This window comes from Platichthys flesus, chromosome 23 (genome assembly GCF_949316205.1).
Source record: "Platichthys flesus chromosome 23, fPlaFle2.1, whole genome shotgun sequence".
Taxonomy (NCBI): domain Eukaryota; kingdom Metazoa; phylum Chordata; class Actinopteri; order Pleuronectiformes; family Pleuronectidae; genus Platichthys; species Platichthys flesus.
Window position 1 is genome coordinate 14,339,836 of NC_084967.1, and position 21,435 is coordinate 14,361,270.

At 43.2% G+C, this 21,435-nt stretch overlaps 2 protein-coding genes across 3 annotated transcripts; both read right to left on the reverse strand.

The window, feature by feature from the left end:
* Positions 1-31: 31 nt before the first annotated feature.
* Positions 32-19,108, reverse strand: tulp3 (TUB like protein 3). Of its 2 annotated transcripts, XM_062383307.1 has the most exons (12): positions 19,044-19,108; positions 11,650-11,691; positions 9,622-9,673; positions 6,335-6,497; positions 5,938-6,180; positions 3,286-3,419; positions 3,007-3,198; positions 2,815-2,927; positions 2,464-2,581; positions 2,285-2,383; positions 2,022-2,193; positions 32-1,737 (listed from the first exon to the last, which is right to left on the reverse strand). In XM_062383307.1, the coding sequence occupies exons 1-12, from the start codon at positions 19,061-19,063 to the stop codon at positions 1,604-1,606; spliced, it is 1,482 nt and encodes a 493-aa protein (XP_062239291.1). In that variant the 5' UTR covers positions 19,064-19,108; the 3' UTR covers positions 32-1,603. The 2 variants fall into 2 exon arrangements, with proteins under 2 accessions (XP_062239291.1, XP_062239292.1); XM_062383308.1 differs by lacking the exons at positions 9,622-9,673; positions 11,650-11,691; positions 19,044-19,108 and adding an exon at positions 7,987-8,244.
* Positions 19,109-19,411: 303 nt separating this feature from the next.
* On the reverse strand, positions 19,412-21,360 carry rhno1 (RAD9-HUS1-RAD1 interacting nuclear orphan 1). Its single transcript, XM_062382344.1, has 3 exons — positions 21,215-21,360; positions 20,895-21,082; positions 19,412-20,811 (listed from the first exon to the last, which is right to left on the reverse strand). The coding sequence occupies exons 2-3, from the start codon at positions 21,057-21,059 to the stop codon at positions 20,098-20,100; spliced, it is 879 nt and encodes a 292-aa protein (XP_062238328.1). The 5' UTR covers positions 21,060-21,082; positions 21,215-21,360; the 3' UTR covers positions 19,412-20,097.
* Positions 21,361-21,435: the final 75 nt, after the last annotated feature.

The window sequence follows — 21,435 nt, forward strand, 5'->3', positions numbered from 1 at the left end:
AAATGCATTTAAAAAACAAAAACATGTGAAGCACTTTCTCGAAATGTCTTTTATTTTGGTCATTTAAAACATTTTTATTTAAACGTTTGTTGAAATAAGCACTTTTGTTTTTTCTACTTGGAGATGTTCTGAATAAAATTGACATCTGTCCGTTGATGAAAATAAACAGTTCACCGGATACATTCGTGTTTCACTGCGTTTACATAAAGTTTTTAGTGTCATATTTTCCATCTGTTAAAATACAAACATACCTGATAGCGTGTTAGTTTCAAATAGTCTCTTCTTTTAAAAGTATTTCAAAATATCTTCTATAAATCTTGATTTGATTTTCAAACCAACATTTTTGGTTACAAAACACGATTTTCTATACACTGCTGGCACAGTTATTTTTTAAATATCTTTAATTCCTTTAAAACCATCGATTAAGGATCCAGATGAAAACAATTAAAAGTAACTGTGTGTAATACACAGTTCTGTTTCCAGGGGTACTTCACAGGCGCACAGTACTTTAAATCAAAGTACTGGTGACGTTCGATGATGATGTAAAGCCTCATAAACTAAACTGTCCCTTTAACTTCCACTCATAATTCAAAAGAGAGGTTGAAACAGACGAGATTTAGACTTTAAACAAACGTTCTACAACTCAACAAAACGTCACTTTAAAACGACATCTACAGTCGACTGAAGATTAAAGTGAAATCTTGGTTAAATAATGTGTGTAACCATGAATATATGATTTATCAACTTAAATCCTTCATTTCAAATTTCCATTGAAATGGCCTTAACCATTTTAAGACTTGAAAAGAAATCAGAAAAGATATTACATGTTCTTGTATATACAGTTTCTCTTAAAATGTGCAATGCTGCGTTTGTTTTTTTTTGCTAGTTTTTTTTTTACCATTATACAAATCATCTTTAAGACAAAAAGGAAAAAAGTAACACGGTCACATGATTAAAAAAATTACACTTTCAAAAAGAACAGGTCTGTCCTGAATAATGCACTTTCCACACGGGAACAAATCAGAGGGCTGACGACACGAGAACAAAGGAAGGAGGTCAGACTGAGCTCTAAGGGAAGGATAGAGAAATCACACAGACAGGAGGGAACAAGGTTAAAAACCAAGCTAGAGTCGAGGATGGATGAAAAAGAACTGGTTACTGACAGATATAAGGTTTGGCCAGCAGGTGGTGCCAGACGAGTGGACACGACAGAAAAGACAGGATTAATACACACGTCCTCACACAGGGTCGGAGGTTTGAGTGTCTAACAAGAGCTCCTGTCTCCAGCACAGATAAGAGCCGTGTGAGTGTGTTTCCCTTTCACTTTGTACACACGTGCATTTGTACACACTTACAGTACACAACGGGTAAAAACTGATTGTGGAACAAACTGTAAAAATTGGAACAAAAAACTCAAAAACAGGAACCAGGAGAGTCGTCGGATTCACCGACACGTGACCAACGTCGTCTTTTCACTCTCATCACAGTTTTTTCTCTTTTTATCCGTGCGACTCCCGGGACGCCCATGTGACAGCGGTGCTGCCGGGGCGACCTCCTGAGAGGAGATCTGAGGACAGAGGCGGCGGGGGGGGTGTGTGCGTGCTCATTCGCAGGCCAACTTGCTGTCAAAGCTCGACAGGCCGATGGCGAAGGCTTGGAGGGCGCACATGGGATAGTTGTAGTCCAGGGTGAAGATGTCCTCGGCCACGCGGCCAAACTGCATCACGATGTAGTCGGCTGGTTGGGGGGGGGGAAACAGACTCGATCATACACTGGATGGAAATATATGAAAGTATGCAGAGAATATATGATATGAAATGTCAAACATTTTAAACACACTCGTAGATATTAGTTCACTAAATACGTTTGATTTATTTAATCAAGATCCATGAATTATTAGTTTCCTAGAAATATATTTCATAGTTTTTGTGTAATCCTCCTGACAAACAAACAAACAAACAAACAAACATACAAAAGACAGAGGGGAAATCTAACAACGATCAGGACGGATGTGAACTCACGGTCGTTGTCGTGAACTATCTGAAAGTTCTTGACGGAGGCCTGAGTGACGCGGCCGTGGAAGTTGAGCACGTAGGACTGAGTGTCGTCGTTCCACACCGGGGCCTTGTTGTGCAGCTCGATCAGGTTGTCCAGTGAGTGGCTGTTCCACCTGCTGAGGAGGCTCTCCTGCTCCTGTCACACACACACATCCCTTCTAACAACCTACACAACAGGTTTGTGCTCAATAACACAAGTTTGAAATAAAAGGAGGCGTCACACTCACACTCTGAGGTCTCACGGGGACTCGCTCGAAGTTCATGTTCATGCCCGGGATGACCACGGTCATTTTCCGTGGTCCTTTGAATCCCAGTACGTTGGTTTCCTGCCAAACGGCACAGAGAGTTCCGGTTCATATAACGAATGAACAGGAGACACACTGGTTGTTACTGGTCTGTCACTCACGTAGCAGATGGCGGCCAGTTCCTGTCTTGTGTTGCTCTCCTCCAGCAGAGCCCCGGGGTTCTTGCAGGGGTTGGTGCCGTTGTCGTACACGGTGAATTTGGTGCCCATGAGGTTGGACCTGTAGTGGGTTGCATGGATAGAGCCTTTGGTCATAGTCCTGGTGAGCTCAGCTATTTGTCACACACTTGTTCAAGTTGATTTTATACCATCAGCACAAAATTCCATTGCCAAGCACGACCCCAAAAAAGCTTTTCAGGAGGATATCAGGAGGATTTGACCGTGACCTTTCACATTTAAATTCAGGAATGTTATTGACAAGCAGGCGGATCTGAGAGGAGATTGTGGTTTTACCTCAGTTTACCGATGAAGCTCTCTCCCTCACGAGACAGGTCGGTGGCGTCCACTGAAATAAGGTAGTTGGACGTCTTACTCTTCTTCCTCTTCCTGCCTGCCAACAGGAACACCTGGAAAAAGACGATAAATGTCTCCACATGTCCCAACAGGGATTTAATGAATTCTCAGAATAGCACGGCCCTCTCTCACCTTCTTGCCGTCATCTCGCTCCATGTGCATGAAGTAGGTGGGGTACAGGCCGCGGTCCATGCCCTTCTTGTCCCGGGAGATTCGACACTTCACCGTGATGCCGCGTGGAGCCGGGCGGACGACGAACTCCTCCAGATTCGCCACGTCGATCAGAGAGCTGTCCGGTGTGGGGGATCCTGGGGTCACGACCTCCTGGGCAGAGGGACACAAAAACATTTGAGTCATTCGGATGACATTGGGATTAGGTGGTCTATAACCTGAGGCTGGTCGGTGACTCACTGAAACGTCTTTGCCGCTGGCAGCAGACTCAGGCCGGGTGGAGTCTGCGTGAGGCGACAGGGAACGTGTCCGTTCTTCCTCCGTGTCCTCCTCGTTTTCACTGGATTCATCGAAGTTCATGCTGCCACAGAGGCCTGGTGAGGAAGAGGAGGCAAAATGAAAGTATTCATTATTCTCCCGCTGTGATGTTTATTCAAACAAGACATAAGAAGGAAGATAAGTCCCAGAGGTTCAAATCAAACTACGGAAGAGACTGAAAGACTTTATTTTGTTTCTTCCCAGAAGGTTTCTTTACTCTTGGTACAAAATTGTCCCTCAGGTGTATTTTTTATATGTTTCTCAAGAACTGAGCAACAGTTGAAGCAGGGAGTAATGGATTACAAAGTTACACACACTCCCTTTGAATAGTTATATATACCGGATGATAACAATTAGACAAAGTGAGCTTTTTGAGTCATATTTTACATTAACAATCTATATTTTCTAGATCTAAGTTATATATATTTTTTTTAAATGAAGACTTTTGCGTTTCTCTGAAGTGTTTTTCTTCCACATGGAGGAGACTGACTTCAAATCTGAAGCAGCAAAGGAAGAAAATGGAAGGAATAAGTGAATCCAACCGAGTCATCTCCAAATATATCTTTTTATCAGACTGAACAACACGATAATTCAGTTTGCTCATCCAACCAACAGTTTACAAGTCTCTACTGAAGCTGTACCTGTCACAGTGGATGAATCTTTCTATTAGTCAGTTTGTGGGTTTCATGTTTGGAGATGAAGGCCCACGTCCCTCCGTGGGGCTGCGTGTTCTCCACAGAGACGACTCAGTGCGGCCACACAGTCGTGAAGATGTGAGAATGGACCTGGCTGACTGCAGCCGATCTAGACCGCTTGAGACATCTGTCTCTGCGCTGATAATTGGATTTATCCGCCGGGTCGCGGCTCTTGGCTGCAGCTGCGGTTCCATCTGAAACATCTCGGTGAGCAGGGGAAACTGTTTCTGATGTGTTGACGTTTGTGATTAAATGTAACGTGTGAATCAAAAGCTCGACCAGAAATGATGATAACATCTATAGAGTATGTTAAAGTTGGACTAATTACATGGCGCCATCTTCACACACACTGAACACTTTCTACTTGCTCTCAGACCTCAGACACTTCTGCCACCTCCTCCTGGATCTTCAGCAGATTCTAATGAGGTCAGGGTTTGAATTGACTGATGCTGTTTTGTATAAGGCGAGTGTTAAAGTGTTATTTATCACTGTTTAATAACACGATCGCAGGTTCGTTTCTGGTGTTTTTACAGTAGCTGAACCGTGGATGTGCAACTTTCTACCAGACAAAGACCGAGTCATTACAAATACAGATTGAGACCCACAGTGACTACAGGGCTCCAATTAAAATACCAAACAAAGTTGTGTGAGTCAGTGGCTCATGAAATCAACCATCTGGAAACGTCAGCGCGGACTCACAACGCTCCGATCAACAAACTGCTGAACAAAACCGTCCACAGAAAAGTTTGCACAGGGCAGAAAATAAAAAATTCACACATCATGGACAAAAACACAGACTTTGACTGAATGAGCTTTCACATATTTCCTCTATGTCCTCAGGCGTGGGGATAATAAGCAAAGACGGGAAGCTAAAGATAGAGGACGTCTTCCTGTCTTTAACAGGACACTAACAATGAGCGCTTCCATCAATGAGAAGCACAATCACATCTTCTACTGGAGCTCAGACCGGGGCAGCCAGATTCTTGTGTAATGAAAGTACAGATGTCAAGAAGACAAACTTTATTTTGTCTACAGGGGCAAGTGGATAACAAATTAAACTATAAATGCCGCCCTAGCAGCTGGTGGGGTGAGTGTGGCTGGCAGAAGCTGCAATGGTGCCACAGATAGACGGCAGTGGGAACAATGCTCTGCCCTATTATTAAATGACCCATTTCTCGCTGCGTCACTGTCAGTCCCACCAGCGTCTGTATCTCCGCTCTTCACAGCAGCAGGAAAGCTTCAGAGTCAGAGCTCCTGATCCGTGACTGTGATCACTTTAACTGAGAGTGGATTCACACACTTATTAAGACGACAGCTCATCCTGATCTGAGGAACCTCCTCTCGTCTCTCCTCTCTTCAGTGTTTGTTTATATCTGAGCTTCACTTCTTCCACCTCATGTCACACTGAGCTTGTGTTGAACTGTCTAACATTGTTTACTAAGACTGGGAATGAGATCAGGAAATAGAGCAGCAACAAAGCAGCTCTGCACCATGCTGCCAACAACTTGAATCGAATTCAACTTTTGCTGCGATGCATCACGGCGTCATCCGACAAGACGCAGGATTGGCCAATCACTAACATGGACTCGAACCAAAACCAAGCAGGATGTTTAAAACTCTTTTTGACTGTTAGGCTGTTTTTGGAGTCAGTGCACAACTTCATTCTACCAGAAAAGATCATGTGTTGTGGATTTTTAGTCTCTGCTCTCCGGTACATAACTTTTTTTGACAGATTATCTAGGTTTAGGAAGTTGTTTATTAATCCAAACACTTTGGTTCTTTGTTCCAAAAACAACAATTAGACAGCTCTTTTCCTAATATGGGTGATATCTGTCTTGTAAAGTCTTAAGCTTTGTCAAACGTCTCTGTCGGGACTCACCTTGTTTCTGCAGTAACTCGTGGATGTCCGTCTTGGGCTCGAGCAGCGTCTCAGTGTCTCGGTCTCTCTCGGGCTCCTCACAAGCTGGAGACTGAGGCTGGGATTGAAGCTGGAACTGAGACTCAGACTGGGACTGAGGCTGGGACTGGGACGTGTTCTGGGTTTGGCTCGGTGAGAGGATCTGGATTCTGGTTCCGAGATCAGGGAGTTCTGAGCTCATGAAGGCGGCTGGGCCATCAAAACCTAGTGAGAGAAACAAGCTGTAAGTCAGTTGGACCTTAGTTGTAAATGTTCTGGTTGTAGGAAAGAATCATAGACTGTAAAAAAACGACGCTCCCCAAATGTGAAGGGGGGGGGGGGGGGGGGGGGGGTTTATGATGAGTTGTTTCCCCCTCACCATCCATGTTGACATCGTTTACGATACTGGGTTGGAACTCCACCAGTGGCGCCTGCTCCTCCCCGCGCCGCGTCCTGGAGCGCCGGGGCCAGGCCTCCGTGTTGGGCTGGACCATGAGCGGCTCCTGACGCTTCCTCCGCTGCTTCTGTTCCAACAGTGCCCTCTGTTGACCAAACGTTTAACCCTGTTAAATATATTTCGATATGGAAATAAAGCCATCAAATAAAGACCAAAGTAATGGATGCAGAGTCTCATCGGTGTTGTTTGCTCGTCCATCACAAGAAGATTCTGTCTCAACATCTTCAAACTGTGACAGGACTTCTCCCTCTTCCTTCTCAGCTTAGTGACTAAACCGAATTGACATGCTCCTTTGGCTCCTGTGATATAAACCTATAATGACTTCATGTTATATCCGCTCAACCCTGCGCCCCGGCCTCTGCGGTCAGAGCAGCCCATGGATTATGCAAGCGCGTTAATTGGCGAGTCAAAGGCACAGCGATGAGTCCTGTTTAGTGATGCTGTTTAGTGAGCTGGAAGACACCGGGAGGCCTTGTCTCATATTTGTCGGGACTAAAAAGCTTTCATAACTCAGCGGTCATTGTGCCAGAGCTCAGGGTCGGTCTTGCTGCCCCCCCCCCCCCCCCTCTTTACAACCACACAGTAACCACTCATCTGTGAAAAACCTTATTTAATATGATTACACGTGAGAGTGTTGCAAATGTGGGAAATAGTCATTTAATTGGCAAGCTGTAGCTGAGCGGTACAATCCAGACCTTCATCTGTCTCTTCAAAAGACGGAGGATTTGCACGCTCGCTTTCAGCAAATGAATAAAACATGAAGCGGAATTTTTATAATTATTAAATGGTGATCTGGGGAAAAAAGAAAGTCTAAGGATGAACGAGTTCCACATCTCCCTGCAAATGTTTTGATGCACCATGAGTATTTAAACATTTATAGTTTTATACTCATTATAGATTCAGCTAACTGAAATCACAAAAAGTTGTTTATATAAAAAAAAAAAAAAAACTGAGATTAGCGGCACACTGAACTCAGGTTGAGTAATAAAACAATATCAATAATTATCACAATAAAAAACTGTCATCGATGGCAATATAACAAAAGTCCAATATAGCTGATACAATGCTTATGTATTGTGCTCTGTTAATCAAGTATAGGTAAGAACTTAAAACCATAACCTTCACTCAGGAGCAGAAATCTGTCCTAAAAGTTAAAAAAGCGATATTGATATACTTGATCTCATGATTGACCATATCACCAAGCCCTACCCTGAACTTATTCTACACACAATCAAAGTTTGACCAGTTTGTTCTCTCTTCCTTCACAGTGAACTATTTTGAGCCAATCTATTGTAATATTCCTTCTTGTGTAAAGACTCGGCCCAGGATGTGACTTCACTCAGGCTTTTACAGTCTTTCCTTTGTCTGGCAAAACATGGGAACAGAGATGGTGACTTGAAACATACTGTATAATCATGTGTGCCCTTTCAAACAATCTGATAACAATTACATAGGGAGGAGAAGAAAAAACAACGAGGGCACACACATCACAAACTGAGAAGTTTAAAGTTAAAATTGCTTGCTGGATATAACTGGAACAATCTTATCTGGAGACAGATGAAAAAGTTACAAACCCGTTCCATTGACATCCTGTAACAAGCGTGGGGCAAAGTTTCTCTACAGGAATAGCATCACAGGTCCTGGTGGTCTGGAGCTCAGATACAGCTAAGTCCCAACAGCAGCGTTTCTCCTGAGCAGGACTTTCTCTTCCTGTCGCTCATTCCTTCTCTGGGGCTGAGCTGGAGGATCAATAAACCAACAGCCTCCTCTGGAAAGAAACCGCTCTGTCTCTCATCCAAATACTGAGCGCTGGAGTGTGTGTCTGTGTGTGTCTGTGTGTGTGTTGCTGACTGAATCAGTGGTCATTAGCACTCCAAAAGGAGAGAGAGACAGAGAGACAGAGAGGGAGAGAGGGAGAGAGGGAGGCTGTGAAGCGCGCTCAGAGTGAGATATACGCTCAGTCACAATCATTCTGGATTTAATATCTGAATGATTTTCATTTGGCTCTTTGAATCAAGGTGAGGGAAAATGCCAACGTGAGTGCAAACACAGGGGAAATAATAATATATGTTTAATATATTTATTCCTCTTTACCACAACTTTCATTTGATCTCCCCTCTGGACTCGATTGCATGTGTGTTTGTCCTTGTGAGTTATGTAAGGACAAAAGACTCAAGTGAGGCTGTTGGGGCTGCAGCATGCACAAACAGGCGCCCCGCAGTAAATCCTCCTCACTTTGAACTCACCAGTCTGGTTCTCCTGTTTCTCTCCGCCTGACGTTTGAGATAGCGCCGCGCGGCTTCGAGCTCAAATCAAAGTGCAACGCCGCCGCTCTGCAGCGACGTTCGGGGATAAAGCGTCTCACGGAGCGTTCGGGAGGAGAGAAAGGATGAAAGGGGAACAAATGTGCGGCGGAGGAAAGGCTACGTCTCGTCATGTAGCAGACAATCTTCAGTGTCTCTGCTTCAGCTGCTGCTCGCGTTTTACCCAACAACAAGCACAAAGGGCACATTTCTCTCCGATGCTCATTTCCGTTCCGTTCCAGTTCAATTACGGATTGATTTTTGAAATCTGTTTGATATATTTAACTGCTCAGTACCAGTTATATTAGAGAGCTGCTGTCTCATATGCACCATAAGCCATATGATAAGATCTTCCTACCAACAATTGCTAGCAGTGCTTAAATCAAGGCCAGTAACTGGGGGTGACTGGTTAAAATCTTTGCCTAAAACCTGATTTTAAACTGGTTATAATGGACATTTGTTTTTCTTTCATTCAATCTTCCTTATCTGTGTTTTCTCTTGTTTTCCTTCCCATGCATTTCGTGAGGCACTTTGTATTTTTGTAACGAGCGACAACAGGGAGCGGTTCAGGGTTGAGGAGTCAGTATGAGCATTAAAATTCCAAGTGACTGTGCAGGTGAAAAACACTAATCAGCAAACTGCACACCGCTGCATGATGTTGAAGCTGCTCCTGCCAACAGCTGGCACCCCTCGGTGACAAAAGGAGCAGAACACAGGGCCTCCTCTGCCCTTTCATTTACCAGTATCACTCAAAATCTTAGCTGGAGCTCATAAGGTCGATGTTTGCCCTCAGCCTAAAACAGACATCTTAGTGTGAGTAGTAATAACAGCAGGGATCTGCACCACATTGGAGACACCACTCTCTTTTTAGAACAATGAAAGGAGGAAACAACAGAAGCTTCCGACCTGTTTTTCAAGCTTCTGCTGCATAAGACTGGCGCTGTCATCTTCGATGCCGCTGCAGAGAGAAGGAGAAACATCGTAAGGAATCAGAGATTTCACATTTCACAAGGCATTTAGATTGGATTTAGATGTTCCCTGCTCAAACCAGTAGAGGGCATCACTGCTGCTGCGTTAATATAAAGCAATGAAGCCCTTTTATCATGTATGATATTTAATCAAACATAAACTATTCAAGGCGTTTCTTTTCATCACAGTAGCAGCAGTTTTAAAAAGAAAATGTAGTGATGGAAAGAGAATTAAAGACATGTAGCTTACAGGACCCTATATGGACTTAAACTTAAAATAATATGACAGGGATATCTTTGACCTTCTGAGACTGAAGCTGTAACGTGGCACCGCTCGCTCATAGAGGAAAAAACGGAAGAAAGCGAGTTTGTACAAGGAAGAAAGAGAAGGACAAATCTCCAGCTGAGAGAATGCCTCGCACACCGGGTCCTCTGGGCGTTCACCCTGGACACCTATCTGAAGGGACTGGGTCCATGTTGCTTAGCTACATGGAGGAGAGAAAAGGGCAACAGCAGGAGTTTGTACTGTCAGCGTCTGAGTCAGAGACATACACTACGTCTCTGCTGTCTTCCTCTGTGTGCAGGGTCACAAACTCCATTTCTCATATCTCTCATCTTACTCAGTCGAGTGAATCTTCAGGTATTACATGTTCTGCTTGGCACGAATGTTTTTTTTGATAGAAGGGAATTAAGGGGAAGAAGAGAAGCGTTATCTCCCCCATAAGCTCATCAAATGTTTGACTCATTCCTCTGTGTCTCTCAGTCGCTTTCGCATCCTCTCTGAAGGTCTAGTGTGTATAGGTGATGACACACACGCTACTTAAGGATCTCGAGCCTGATGCTCGCTGACGTAACACATCACAGCTCATCTCCGGAGGACAGTAGGTGAATGACAAAAGGTGTTGAGTGCCGGAAACTCATTTGTGCCTTAATAATCCTGTTCCACTCTAATAGAGAACACTGAACACAATCAAGGGCTGAGGACTAGAGGAAGTAAGACATTTGGGTGACAAACACACGTGGACACAGAGGAAGCTGTTGATGAGCTCTTCCTACTGTCACACAATCATTTATTAATCAATTCAGTATTAACACTGAGCCAGTGAGTGTGTAAGAGAAGTGAACAGTGGATAAAACCTGTGAATCACTCAACACATGTCAGCCAGATAAGTCAGCTAATAAAAAGTTGAAAACAACTAAACCTCAACAATAGTAATCCATGTTTGCACTCTGGTAAACAAAGAGATTTACCTGGTGCTGACAGGCGTGATGAGCATCGTGTGAAGTCATTAGCATTGTGTCAACACACAGCACAAGCTCGAGTGTCAGAGGAAGTCATTGAGTTCATGGTGGCAAAGATGCAAATGTGGCATCAGAGGGAAGGACTTATCAGAATATCTGTACCCTCTCACATCCTGCTGTCAGCTGGTAATACGGTTTAAAGTTATTAAATAGTTACTGATCTATAATTATTAGTTATTCAATGTCAGTCAGATAAAGATATCTGCTATCATATTTTTCTTTATTATTATGAACACATATTAGTGACGTCTTTTCAAACCCGATGTTTTCTACCTGCAACACGATCTCTGTTGTAATGATACTGTTCTCTCTTTGTCTGAACAGTGTGATTCAGGGACGTCTAACCAGATAAAGACCTGCCAATTAGTTTGTTTCCAGACAAAAGAGGAATCAAAACTAGTGACTCATCTTATCAAGGAAAAGGAAATAGAAACTATGAAAAGATTAATTTGGTATTTGCGTCATGGATGCTTTTTGAAGATCTCCCCTCGTACTCTAATTGACCATGCACCAAAGTTGCTGGTCATTTAATGATGATCTGTAATTTGAAATCCATTTTTAAGTCTGTCGGTAATCTTCGAGTAATTCAACTCACAGGTGTAACAGGAGATGCTTGTTGTGTGAGTGTGTGTTGTGGGGTGTGTATGTGTGTGTTGCTGTTTACCTTGTTGTTGCGTTTGAGGAGAAGCTGGCAGAGCTGGAGGGTCTGGAACATTTGGCAATTTGGCACAAAGCACCGGACATGTCGGAAATAAGAGAGTGACACAAATTAACAAGATCCAAAGATGTATGGGATATTAAATAAAATCGACAAATCCAATCATCCTGTATGGGTTAATTGATTTGTTAGTTGACTACAAGCAGAGGCGTTAATTAAGTGGACAGTTATTGATAATGAACTCAGAGGATAATTGCTGAGCAGGTGTCAGGTAAAATAAAAGACATGATCCCTTAGAGTTTATCATTAAGACGTCAATCTGCAGGGCGTCAAGACAACCCCCCCCGGGGACACACACACATACACACACACTTGGTGCCTCATCACAGCTGTGAGTGATCAATGTTTCATCAGAGAGCGACACGCCACTGTTGTCCCTTCCTTGTGTATCAGACCAAAGTAACCATGGGGATTCCGGCTCCGTCCACAGCTCGCCTCCACCAGCATTGATTAAAAACCTGCGTCCAGTTCAGTACAGCTCCATCGTAACTGGACGCCTTAGCACTGTGCTGTAAAGACTCACTGAGCGACAGAGGAGGAGGAGGCGGCGGCTGAACCAAGGCGTGTAATTGTTTTTCTGCTGCACACCTAAATACAAATACTCAGGACTAATGTGATTTTGATACGCCATTGGTTCAGAGGTGACAAGTCGATCAGTGACTTATTTCCAGAAGACAATATCAAAGCTATTTTTAAAAAGAAAATGTGCCTGGCATTAACCAGAGGGCTCTTATAATTGGAGTAAGGTCCAATTTGTCTGTTGTCAATTTTAATTAAAAGCCTTCCACTTTGCCTACTTCAAAAAGAAAATTTGAAAGTTGAATGAAAGTGTAATTAATTTCTGCCACAGGCTGTTCCAACTTGGAGAGCATGCAGGATTAAATGAGAGCTGATAAGATGAAATGCTTCATTGCCTGTGGCTGAGAGCAAAGTGAGCACAAAGAGAAATTATACCAAATTATACCAAAATGACATGCATGAAAGGAGGATGGGCACAGTGTAGCTCTATGGACAGGCAGTCTCTGGTGGCTCGTGTTGGGTAGAGCTCACATAGGGCGGTAGATTGTTTGTGTGCAACTGAGTGAGCATATAAGTGGGTTTACCACTGAGCAGCATCTGCAGCTATAATGATAGTTTATGGTCAGGGAGCGCAGGTTTTGCTCTATGTGTCTGTTCAGACACTGTGGTACAAAACCTGATAACTTCACCATCACAACACTTTCACTGTGAAGCTAAAACGTAAATAATTATGCCACTTCAAAACTTCTGGATTTAGCTGTGGAGCAGCTTCAAGAGGTGTTGAGCAAGGATCTGATGATGTTGTATCTTTTATCTCTTTCCTCAGCATCACTGTGTCTTCCCACATGCTAGTCAAAGACCAGTAGATCCTTCAGGAAAACATGAAGTGGTTGATTTACAAATGCAATGATTTCAGACAAAGATGTCAAGTTGGAAAGACTTGAAGATTCAAGCTTCCAGAACAGAAATTATAATTCATGTCCTGCCTCCTGTGTGCTCTACCCAGGCGCCACTCCTCACATGAATGTTTCCTGTGAACTTGTCATATGTGAACCAATCTTCCGGATATTTTCTAGAGTTCTTGTCCAAAAACAGTACAAGAGTAGTAGTGATACTGTGATTACGAAAGCATCTAGACATCACGGAGCCTCAACAAAGAGACGCATTTACCAGTCAGAAACAAATTCAGCTGTTTTAGAAATCAGTGGTATCTAGTTACGCATGTTTTAAGTTGTTTATATGCCGTTTTAAAACAGCATATAGGAAACAATTTGGAGTAGACACACGCACAAATCGTCTGGACTCTGGTTACAGCACACAAAGTCACAGCCTGATACTCTGAATAAGTAAAGACGTGGTGGTGGAAACATGAGCAAGAGGCAGATCTTTGACTGCAGGTCGACCATCCAGCTGGGAATCCTAGCTCCAGTGTGACTGGAAGAAACATTACAACAGCTCCAACCTCCGTCCTGGCAGAGGCTGCTCTGCAATTCTAAACCCTGAAATACAGCTTGGACGACTGAAGCCAGAATCTGTGTCTGTGTTGATGTACGAGTCCAACTCGAACAAACAAACTGTAAGTCTTCCGAGGGCAGCAGCAGAGTGGGATGTGTGCAGCTACCTGTATGACCAGCGACTGTAGACAGGCTGAGATCCCTCATTCTTTAAGGTGTCCATGGATGCGGCTGCAGGAATGTATAGTCCTGGGGCTGTCCTATCTACACTGTTACAAAAATATTAATTTGGAGGTACACCAGCGTTACTGTGCAATCGTGCCCAGCGGTAAGCCCTGCAGGCACCAAGAGCTCTGCTGTTATGTCACCGCGTTAGAGTAGCTGTGTCCCACCGAGGGGAGTAACATCTCCCAGTGTTGAGGCAGACTGAGGTTGGGAGGGTTGGAGCTGGTGTTACCATGACTGCACACTTCAGGCAATGCACAGGGATTCAGCTGGGGATAGGTATGACAGTGACGGGCTTAAATCATGACATATCACCTCATCAACATTAACAGAGCAAAGTGGGAATGTTCGACAAACTTCCCCCAAAGTTATATGAACCGACAGGACAGGTAGCAGCAGGGGGCCGGCGGGAACATCTCTGGAAAACTGTTTGACAGAAAGCTGGAAGTATTTCTACATTAACAGCCGTCACCAAAGTTCCTGTATTTCACTACTTTCGACAACTTTCAGAATCACTCAGCTATCCGTCATTTCCTCTGACTCATACAGGAAGACACTGTCTGTTGCCTTGTCTGGCATCTCATAAATCTTTAAATAACCCAAATGTCCCCTTAACATCACTACGTTGCCCGGTATTGTCTGTCAGCACTTGAGTAAAATATTCCAGTCTTCATTCCCCACAATATGCCTATAGATCATCATCCTGTCTAAAAACAGACAGTGAGGGGGACTTCATCTAGTTGCTAGGAAACCACAGCCTCCCAATCGTGTGTTTTTTTTTTCCTGTGCTTATTTGCAAGAGCAGGGGGGGGGGGGGGGGGGGGCATCGAGGTAAATGATGAGCGTGTTTGTGTTTGTTTGTCCTGAGAGACGGTGGGATAATGACAAATATGTCAATGGATGATAAGCAGGGGAGTCGTTCACCAGAGGGAGTAATTACTGAGCTCAAAACAAATGATGGAAATGTGCTACAAGAGCTGGTAATAATACCAATTCTCTTGGGGACCACAAGGAAGACACATGACGCTTCCTACAGTGATGCTCCATCTTGTTAAGGTGGATATGAAATGAGAGCTGCTGCTCGTTAACTGTTTTACAGACGGATTCTTCTTCGGGTGAAAGCAGTCTTCTTAACATGATGCTAGAAACTCTACCTCGTCCTGAACATACAGCGAAAACTCTACAAAATGTTGGTACGTCTGAATTATTCAAGTGAGTTTTATTACAAATACCAGAAATGTTTCATCTTCCAGTCTCTCAGCACGTGAGATACTGAGTGTGTTACTCGGACCAGCTGGGCCGTGTGTGTTTGGAATCCACGGGACAACCACAGTAAATCACAACTCCACCACAAACCTAAATGTTTGAGGCTGCAGCAGTCCAGCGCTTACCATGAGGAGAATTTGTTTTAATTGACTTGATTTATAAGGATGGTAAAACTCTGCTCTTATAAGATGACACGCTGATTTTAAATGTCATACCAATTCCTTTTTAGGAGGCCTGCACCACATGCTGTTTGGCCAAACCCTGGTTGGTCAACTCCATGTTTCAACTGCACTCACAATTTCTGCAAAACCCTGATATATATATATATATATATATATATAAATATATATATATATATATATATATTTATTTGTGGGGGAAGCTTATTCGTAGCCTTTCTTTGCTTGTTCAAAAGTATACTCTGCAAAGATTGTACATATAATGTTTCATTGTTAATCATTTCTGGATAGTGGGAGGAAGTGGAGGCGCATCATCATTCTTTATAAAGTCTATGGTTTTAACTTTCTAAAATTATAGTTGTAATCTTACGCAATCGTGTTCACTATGGTGAGTAACAGACAGTAATGGAGCTGTTAACTGTTAGTTATCATTATGTGTTAGAACCGTGCAACAGAAAGGAGGAGACACATATATCAGCCTCCCACTTTTAACACAACACTCATGTTGGGAGTCTTTGCAACTTTACACTTGTGATGCTGTTGTGAAACTGTCTCTCCTCAGATGTGTCAGCCAGAGACCACCAGTCACCAGTTCAATTGAAGGGGAGGAAATGTTACGCAAGTTCTCGTTCTTTGGAAAATTCTCCAGTGACTCGCTCTTACAAAGAGCAATCGTAAGAAACAGGGACTGAGATTATTGCAATGCTGAAAGATGAATAAAAAGGAAAATTAGAAGTAGAGACAAGTACCTCATTAAACCGCCTTTCAAGACTGATCATTACAAAACGCTGCAACAGACATCTGTGAACCAACACAAACTGTGTACATCACAGCTGGTGTGCTGATCAGGAATGAGACCACGGCTGTGTCTCACATTACCAAACCGACACAGTAATAAGGCCAAGACTATTCCTTGGGTAAGATCGCAAAGCTTGTTGGACATCTGGGGGAAACATAAATATGGTGGTAGCTCTGCAAAGTAGTCGTTTCTATCTTATAATCCTGGATAAAGCAAGAAACATACAAATTTGTAAGGTTACTTGTAAAGAAAATAGCTTTTCATCACCACTATGATGTTATAAACAATGCTTTGGATTACATGTCTGATAACATCTAATAATCAGACTGCAACTGTAACAGGAAAAAGGTGGTGGCTACTCTGATTTCTATCTCCCTGCCAAATGAAAGCAGACCTCTGCTCCCGTGTTTGAAATTGCGCAGCTTCCATCGTGCACCCACAGAAGCATATACGACCCTTTCTGTCCAACACCTGTTTGTGTGACCTGTCGAGTGCATGTCAGAGGAGAGCTGCAGGAAGCACTCTGACGCACTCTACATTGTACCTGATAACATGACGGTATACTTTCCCCAAAATGAGATGCAAAAAGATGATGAATAAAACGACAAAAAATATGTATATAACAATAAAAACAGCCCAATAAGATCAATAAGACCCAAACATTACAAGACAGACACACACACCCTCACCTAACTCCCAATCATAGCTGACTGTATCTGGGAGTGATCACACACCTTCCATACAAACTCAACAGGAAGAGAGAGGGGAAAACCATACACAAAGACAAATATACACACGCAAATACACACTGGGGTGAATCAGAAGGCAAGTGCTCCAAACCGTGAAGCAAACAAAATTCTCCCTTGAGCCGCTCAGTGAATATTTTATTATTTCAATTTTGAGGATATCTTTGAGGCATTGGGATATAACAGGAGTCTTGGCAGTAAGAGCGTCATACCACTGGCTATGACAGATATGACTGCAACTATTGAAGTTAAGTAAAAGGGACATACTTTAAATTCCCGTAGGTATGAAGCTCTGGGCAAAGCTCCATCCCCAGCTCCTGCTCCCATTTAGTTCTGGCTTTAGTCGTACCACTATCTTTAAATAGCATGTGGTGAGTTATAGATTTGAAAAATGAAGGGACTGTGGTGTGGAATTAAAGATGTGCTGCGACAATCGAGACATTTTCAAGAGTTTTCCTTTCACACAGAACACAGTAGGAGGTTGTCTTATTTAGAAGAGTACAAACAAACATGAATCCACTTCAGGATTCTTGTGTTTTAACTTGTTCTTTGTCTTTCCAAGGTGACATGTCTTCTACCTGTATGGCACATCTTTTTCATCCTTAGATATTTGTTTTCAATTCGTTTTTTCAGTTTTGTGTCTGTCAACGCACCCACTCACTCACTGTGAGTTTCTGGATAGTATCGAGCTGCAGACTCACATGGGCTCACTTACAGATTCTCCAGAATTTTAACAAGGGGGTTGCAGAATTACGCTCTTCTTGCATGAGATCACAGCCCCTCAGCAAAGTTATATTAAGAAACATTAGACTTCAGGGCAAAAGGTGGGAATTAAAAGAGGAAACACTCTCCATATTCCAAGTCAGTGGACCATGAAGTATGTTTTTGCTACATGGAAGATAAAAAAAGTTGTAATGTGTTGCTTTAAGGTTTCGAAACAGTTGCCAGATTTTGTGTAACTTTTAAATAAAGCACACATGACAGGAATGTATACGTCCGCGGCCGTATGGCTCATTCGGGTGGTGTGGACACGAACAACCCTACAGGAATGCTCTGACACGGCACAGACAGACGCTACAGACTGACGTGCTCAAACATGACATGCAAACCTTGTTGTGTTTCGCCTTGTTTGTTTTGCATATCACTGACTGTAGTCAAACACAAGGCTGCACCGTGGGAGCAACTGGACACGCTACTGTAACACAACCGGTGATGCAAATCATGTAGCATGTTTAATGACACTGGGATGTGGGCTTGTCTAGTCATTTAAAGATAGATAGATAGATAGATAGATACCTCAGAGCTGTCACTGATAAGAATTATAGTGGAGATATTGACAATATAATATTTTAAGTTTAAGTAAATACCTGAAACTATAAAAAGTTGTGCATTAGACTAACATTGCCTGTAAAATGAATGTTGCAGCAAATGTAAGTTTATTTAAAAAGAAGGTGAAAACAGTGCAAGAATAAAGCTTAAAATATAAAACTATAGATATCAATAAATAGAAAATGCCATATATTTGCATGTATGCTAATTCCATTGAAGTTAATGGGTAAGGACATTGCTCGCGATGCAGTGTTTGTAATGACAAAGACCATCAGTGTTAAATAAACATGGATGGTCTTGTACAGAATTGCAGAACACAGTGTTGCCCACTGTTTGGTGCGTTCCTCAACTCCCACAGGTTCGAGCACACGTACATTTAGCGCCCTGGTTACGTGTGTTAGCTTTTTGTGGTTCCAGCTGAATGTTTCTTCTCCGTTGTGTTGCTAAAAAAATTGTGCAAGTATCCCCCCCCCACACCCCCGAGTATGGCTTCAATGTTACGGGCGTTAACTCCTCCGCTGAGCTCCACGTCCAGGGGCCAACACTCATCGTCGAGCCCGACAAACCAGCTCCTAACGCGGCCGCTGTCACTTGTTTTCCTCCCCGCCAGCTGGAGCTAGCTTGTTACCGTTAGGAGCAGCTAGCGTTAGCCGCCTGGACGCCGCGGAGCTCGGGGAGAAAGTTGCGGGGCGAGAGTGAAGTTTCTCGGGGGAGGAAAAACAAGAGACGGAAGAGCCGCAGGTTCGCTTCTCACAAAACAGTTTGCGGGGCTGAAAACCCGCAACGGGAAAGTAACGTGTTTTATGAATATTGTTTTTTTTACCTTATGCTGTAGTAACTCATGTTCGTCCACGGTTGCTAAGGAAGATCCTCGTGCGGCGGCTCACGGTCTGTGGAGGACTGATGTTACTGCGGTCCTTGGTTACCGAGCACACCAAGAAGCCGCGCTCCTATTGGTCGGCCCGCGATCTTAGCTGGACGCTGATTGGAGGATGTGTCCGAGCGGAGGAGGAGAGTGTAATTGAAAAGGATGGAAAGGAAAAACCTTTTGTAACAGAAAATATATCTTATTAAATATATATATATATATACACTCTATATGTATATTTATATATCTCTATAAGACCTCCATTTGGCCATCACTACAAAAATATCAGATTTCTGGAAGCATGACAGAAATGTTTTGCCTAAAGTTTTTTATTCAACAGTGTGTTTTGATTTTAAATTTCATTTTTACAAGCATAACAGCTACCTGCCCCCCCCCTTACCTACACTGCTCCTCTTTCTTTGCACACGTATAATTATTACACATCTCTTTTGTTGTAATACATGATGTTTAGAGATACATGGGATTGCATCAAAAACATAGATCAAATTTTCAATTATTTTATGAAACCCATGATGTTGTGTCATTGAGAAAAATATGGTGATATAATGTCAGTTATAGTTCATGTAGGCACAGCCCGGATCAATAGATTTTGTTTCTACCAGAGGTTGCAATTTGAAAAAAAGACTTGCCTTTGATTTGCAACATTATCTTGAAAAGCCCTGTATTAGTGGAATCTGTGTAAACATATTCTGAGAAATGGATATTGCAGTAATTAGACCTATAATCAGATTTATTCAGTATTAGATTTGAGTCTTATACAGACAGGATGGGTAAGGCAGTTATATCATTACCCCCTTGTCTTGTCATTAAAATTTAATAAACAGTAAACAGACAGTAACCTGATGTTTGACAATCAGAAGCAGGAGCTCAATTCAGTTCAGTAAAATGCTTGATGGAGAATTCTGAGCACATAAATTGTCCAGTGAATAACAGGGGTTTATTCTCTGTTGACATTATTGCCTGATTCTCTTCTCACCAAACCTGAACATCAGCTGTGAATGATCACATCTGAATCAGAGAGAAGACCTCGTGTTTTTAAAAGCAACATCAGACCCTTCCGCTTCCTCCATGTCACCTTCAACCCATAATCCCTCTCTGGTGTGTCTGCCACCAATATGTCAGGTGGCTGATTACTTGGCGGTGAACATGATTGAGCCACTAGCAAGTGTACGGAGGGGGAAGAGGGACAACTGCTCCCCTCTTGTGTTAGTTTCGGAGTGTCCACATCGGGTGGTGGGCCGATACTGCTGAACTCAGCTGAGTTGGGTGTTAAAGCGTTCGCTGGAACTGTGCATTTCTCTCCTCGAATAGGTGAGGCTTTAGCCTGGTCAACACATCTGCTGGAGGATGCAGCACCGTCAGAGAATGTCTCCACTTTCTTTCTCCTAATTGAGGCCGACTGTCTCTTTGGCATCTGTACCTGCTGTGCACATGAAACTGCCTTTTTGATTCGGCATGATTTGTGTGGTAGATTTCCCTCATCGGGCACAGCAGCCGGCTCTATGGCTTTCTTTGCGCGTGTGCTCTTCGGTTGATTGTCCCTTGACCTCGTCTGGAACGATAACGAGGGGAATTTGCACACACTGGTTTTCCTGGACAGCTGACTGCAACGGTCAAGGATGCTCGTGGTAGACTGACATTTCCTCCTCCCTCTTCTTGCTGGAGGTGCAGCCGCGAGTGAGGTGTCAAATTGTGGGTGTACCTGAAAGATTGACAAGTCATATAATATTCATATTTAGCCGGTGAAATAGCTGCACAGGAAGCTCACATCGACGCACAACTTACCCACGAATTAAGAGTGGAGCTGCTCTGGGCTTGTGTCTCTGTGAAGAACTCTTTGGGTTGAAGAGCTGCTCGCACATCGGGCTCATTTTGGAGTCTGGCTCCGTTCAGTGGTCGCTCCAGAAACAGCAATGGAGGCTTCCCTGTGTTTGAGGCTTTACGGGGCATCAAAAGAAGTCATTCCCGGCCAGCTAAATAAATAAAAACACCGATAAAACTCTTTTAACACATTAAGCAGAGCATCACAACAACGTACACCCACAAGCAGCTGCTTTGTCTAGTTACGTTTCCATTCGTAGTTACAGCCCAAATATTAAACTTACCTTTATTTGGTTCCTTGCGTAAGACACATGCGTCATCACTTGTTATTAAGACACATGTATTTTAAAGTTAAATATTCCGTTGTTGTTTTTGTTTAACTCTGAACGTTTTGTTTTGCTTTCGTCGCGTTCCAAATCATTTCCCGGTTTCCGCCATCCTCACCTCTGATTGGCTGCCTCGCCTTCTCCCGTTGAGATGCTATTGGTGGAATCTTGCATTGACG

What these genes read in the sequence shown, in the direction of transcription:
- tulp3 (XM_062383307.1), bottom strand. Translation starts at nt 19,063, where the DNA reads ATGAGTTACTACAGCATAAG. An exon ending in ATGAGTTACTACAGCATAAG is followed by an intron (nt 11,692 to 19,043) that starts GTAAAAAAAACA and finishes CAAATGTTCCAG; the next exon opens with ACCCTCCAGCTCTGCCAGCT. An exon ending in TCCTCAAACGCAACAACAAG is followed by an intron (nt 9,674 to 11,649) that starts GTAAACAGCAAC and finishes TTCTCTCTGCAG; the next exon opens with CGGCATCGAAGATGACAGCG.
- rhno1 (XM_062382344.1), bottom strand. Translation starts at nt 21,059, where the DNA reads ATGCCCCGTAAAGCCTCAAACACAGGGAAGCCTCCATTGCTGTTTCTG. An exon ending in GCTCCACTCTTAATTCGTGG is followed by an intron (nt 20,812 to 20,894) that starts GTAAGTTGTGCG and finishes TCAATCTTTCAG; the next exon opens with GTACACCCACAATTTGACAC.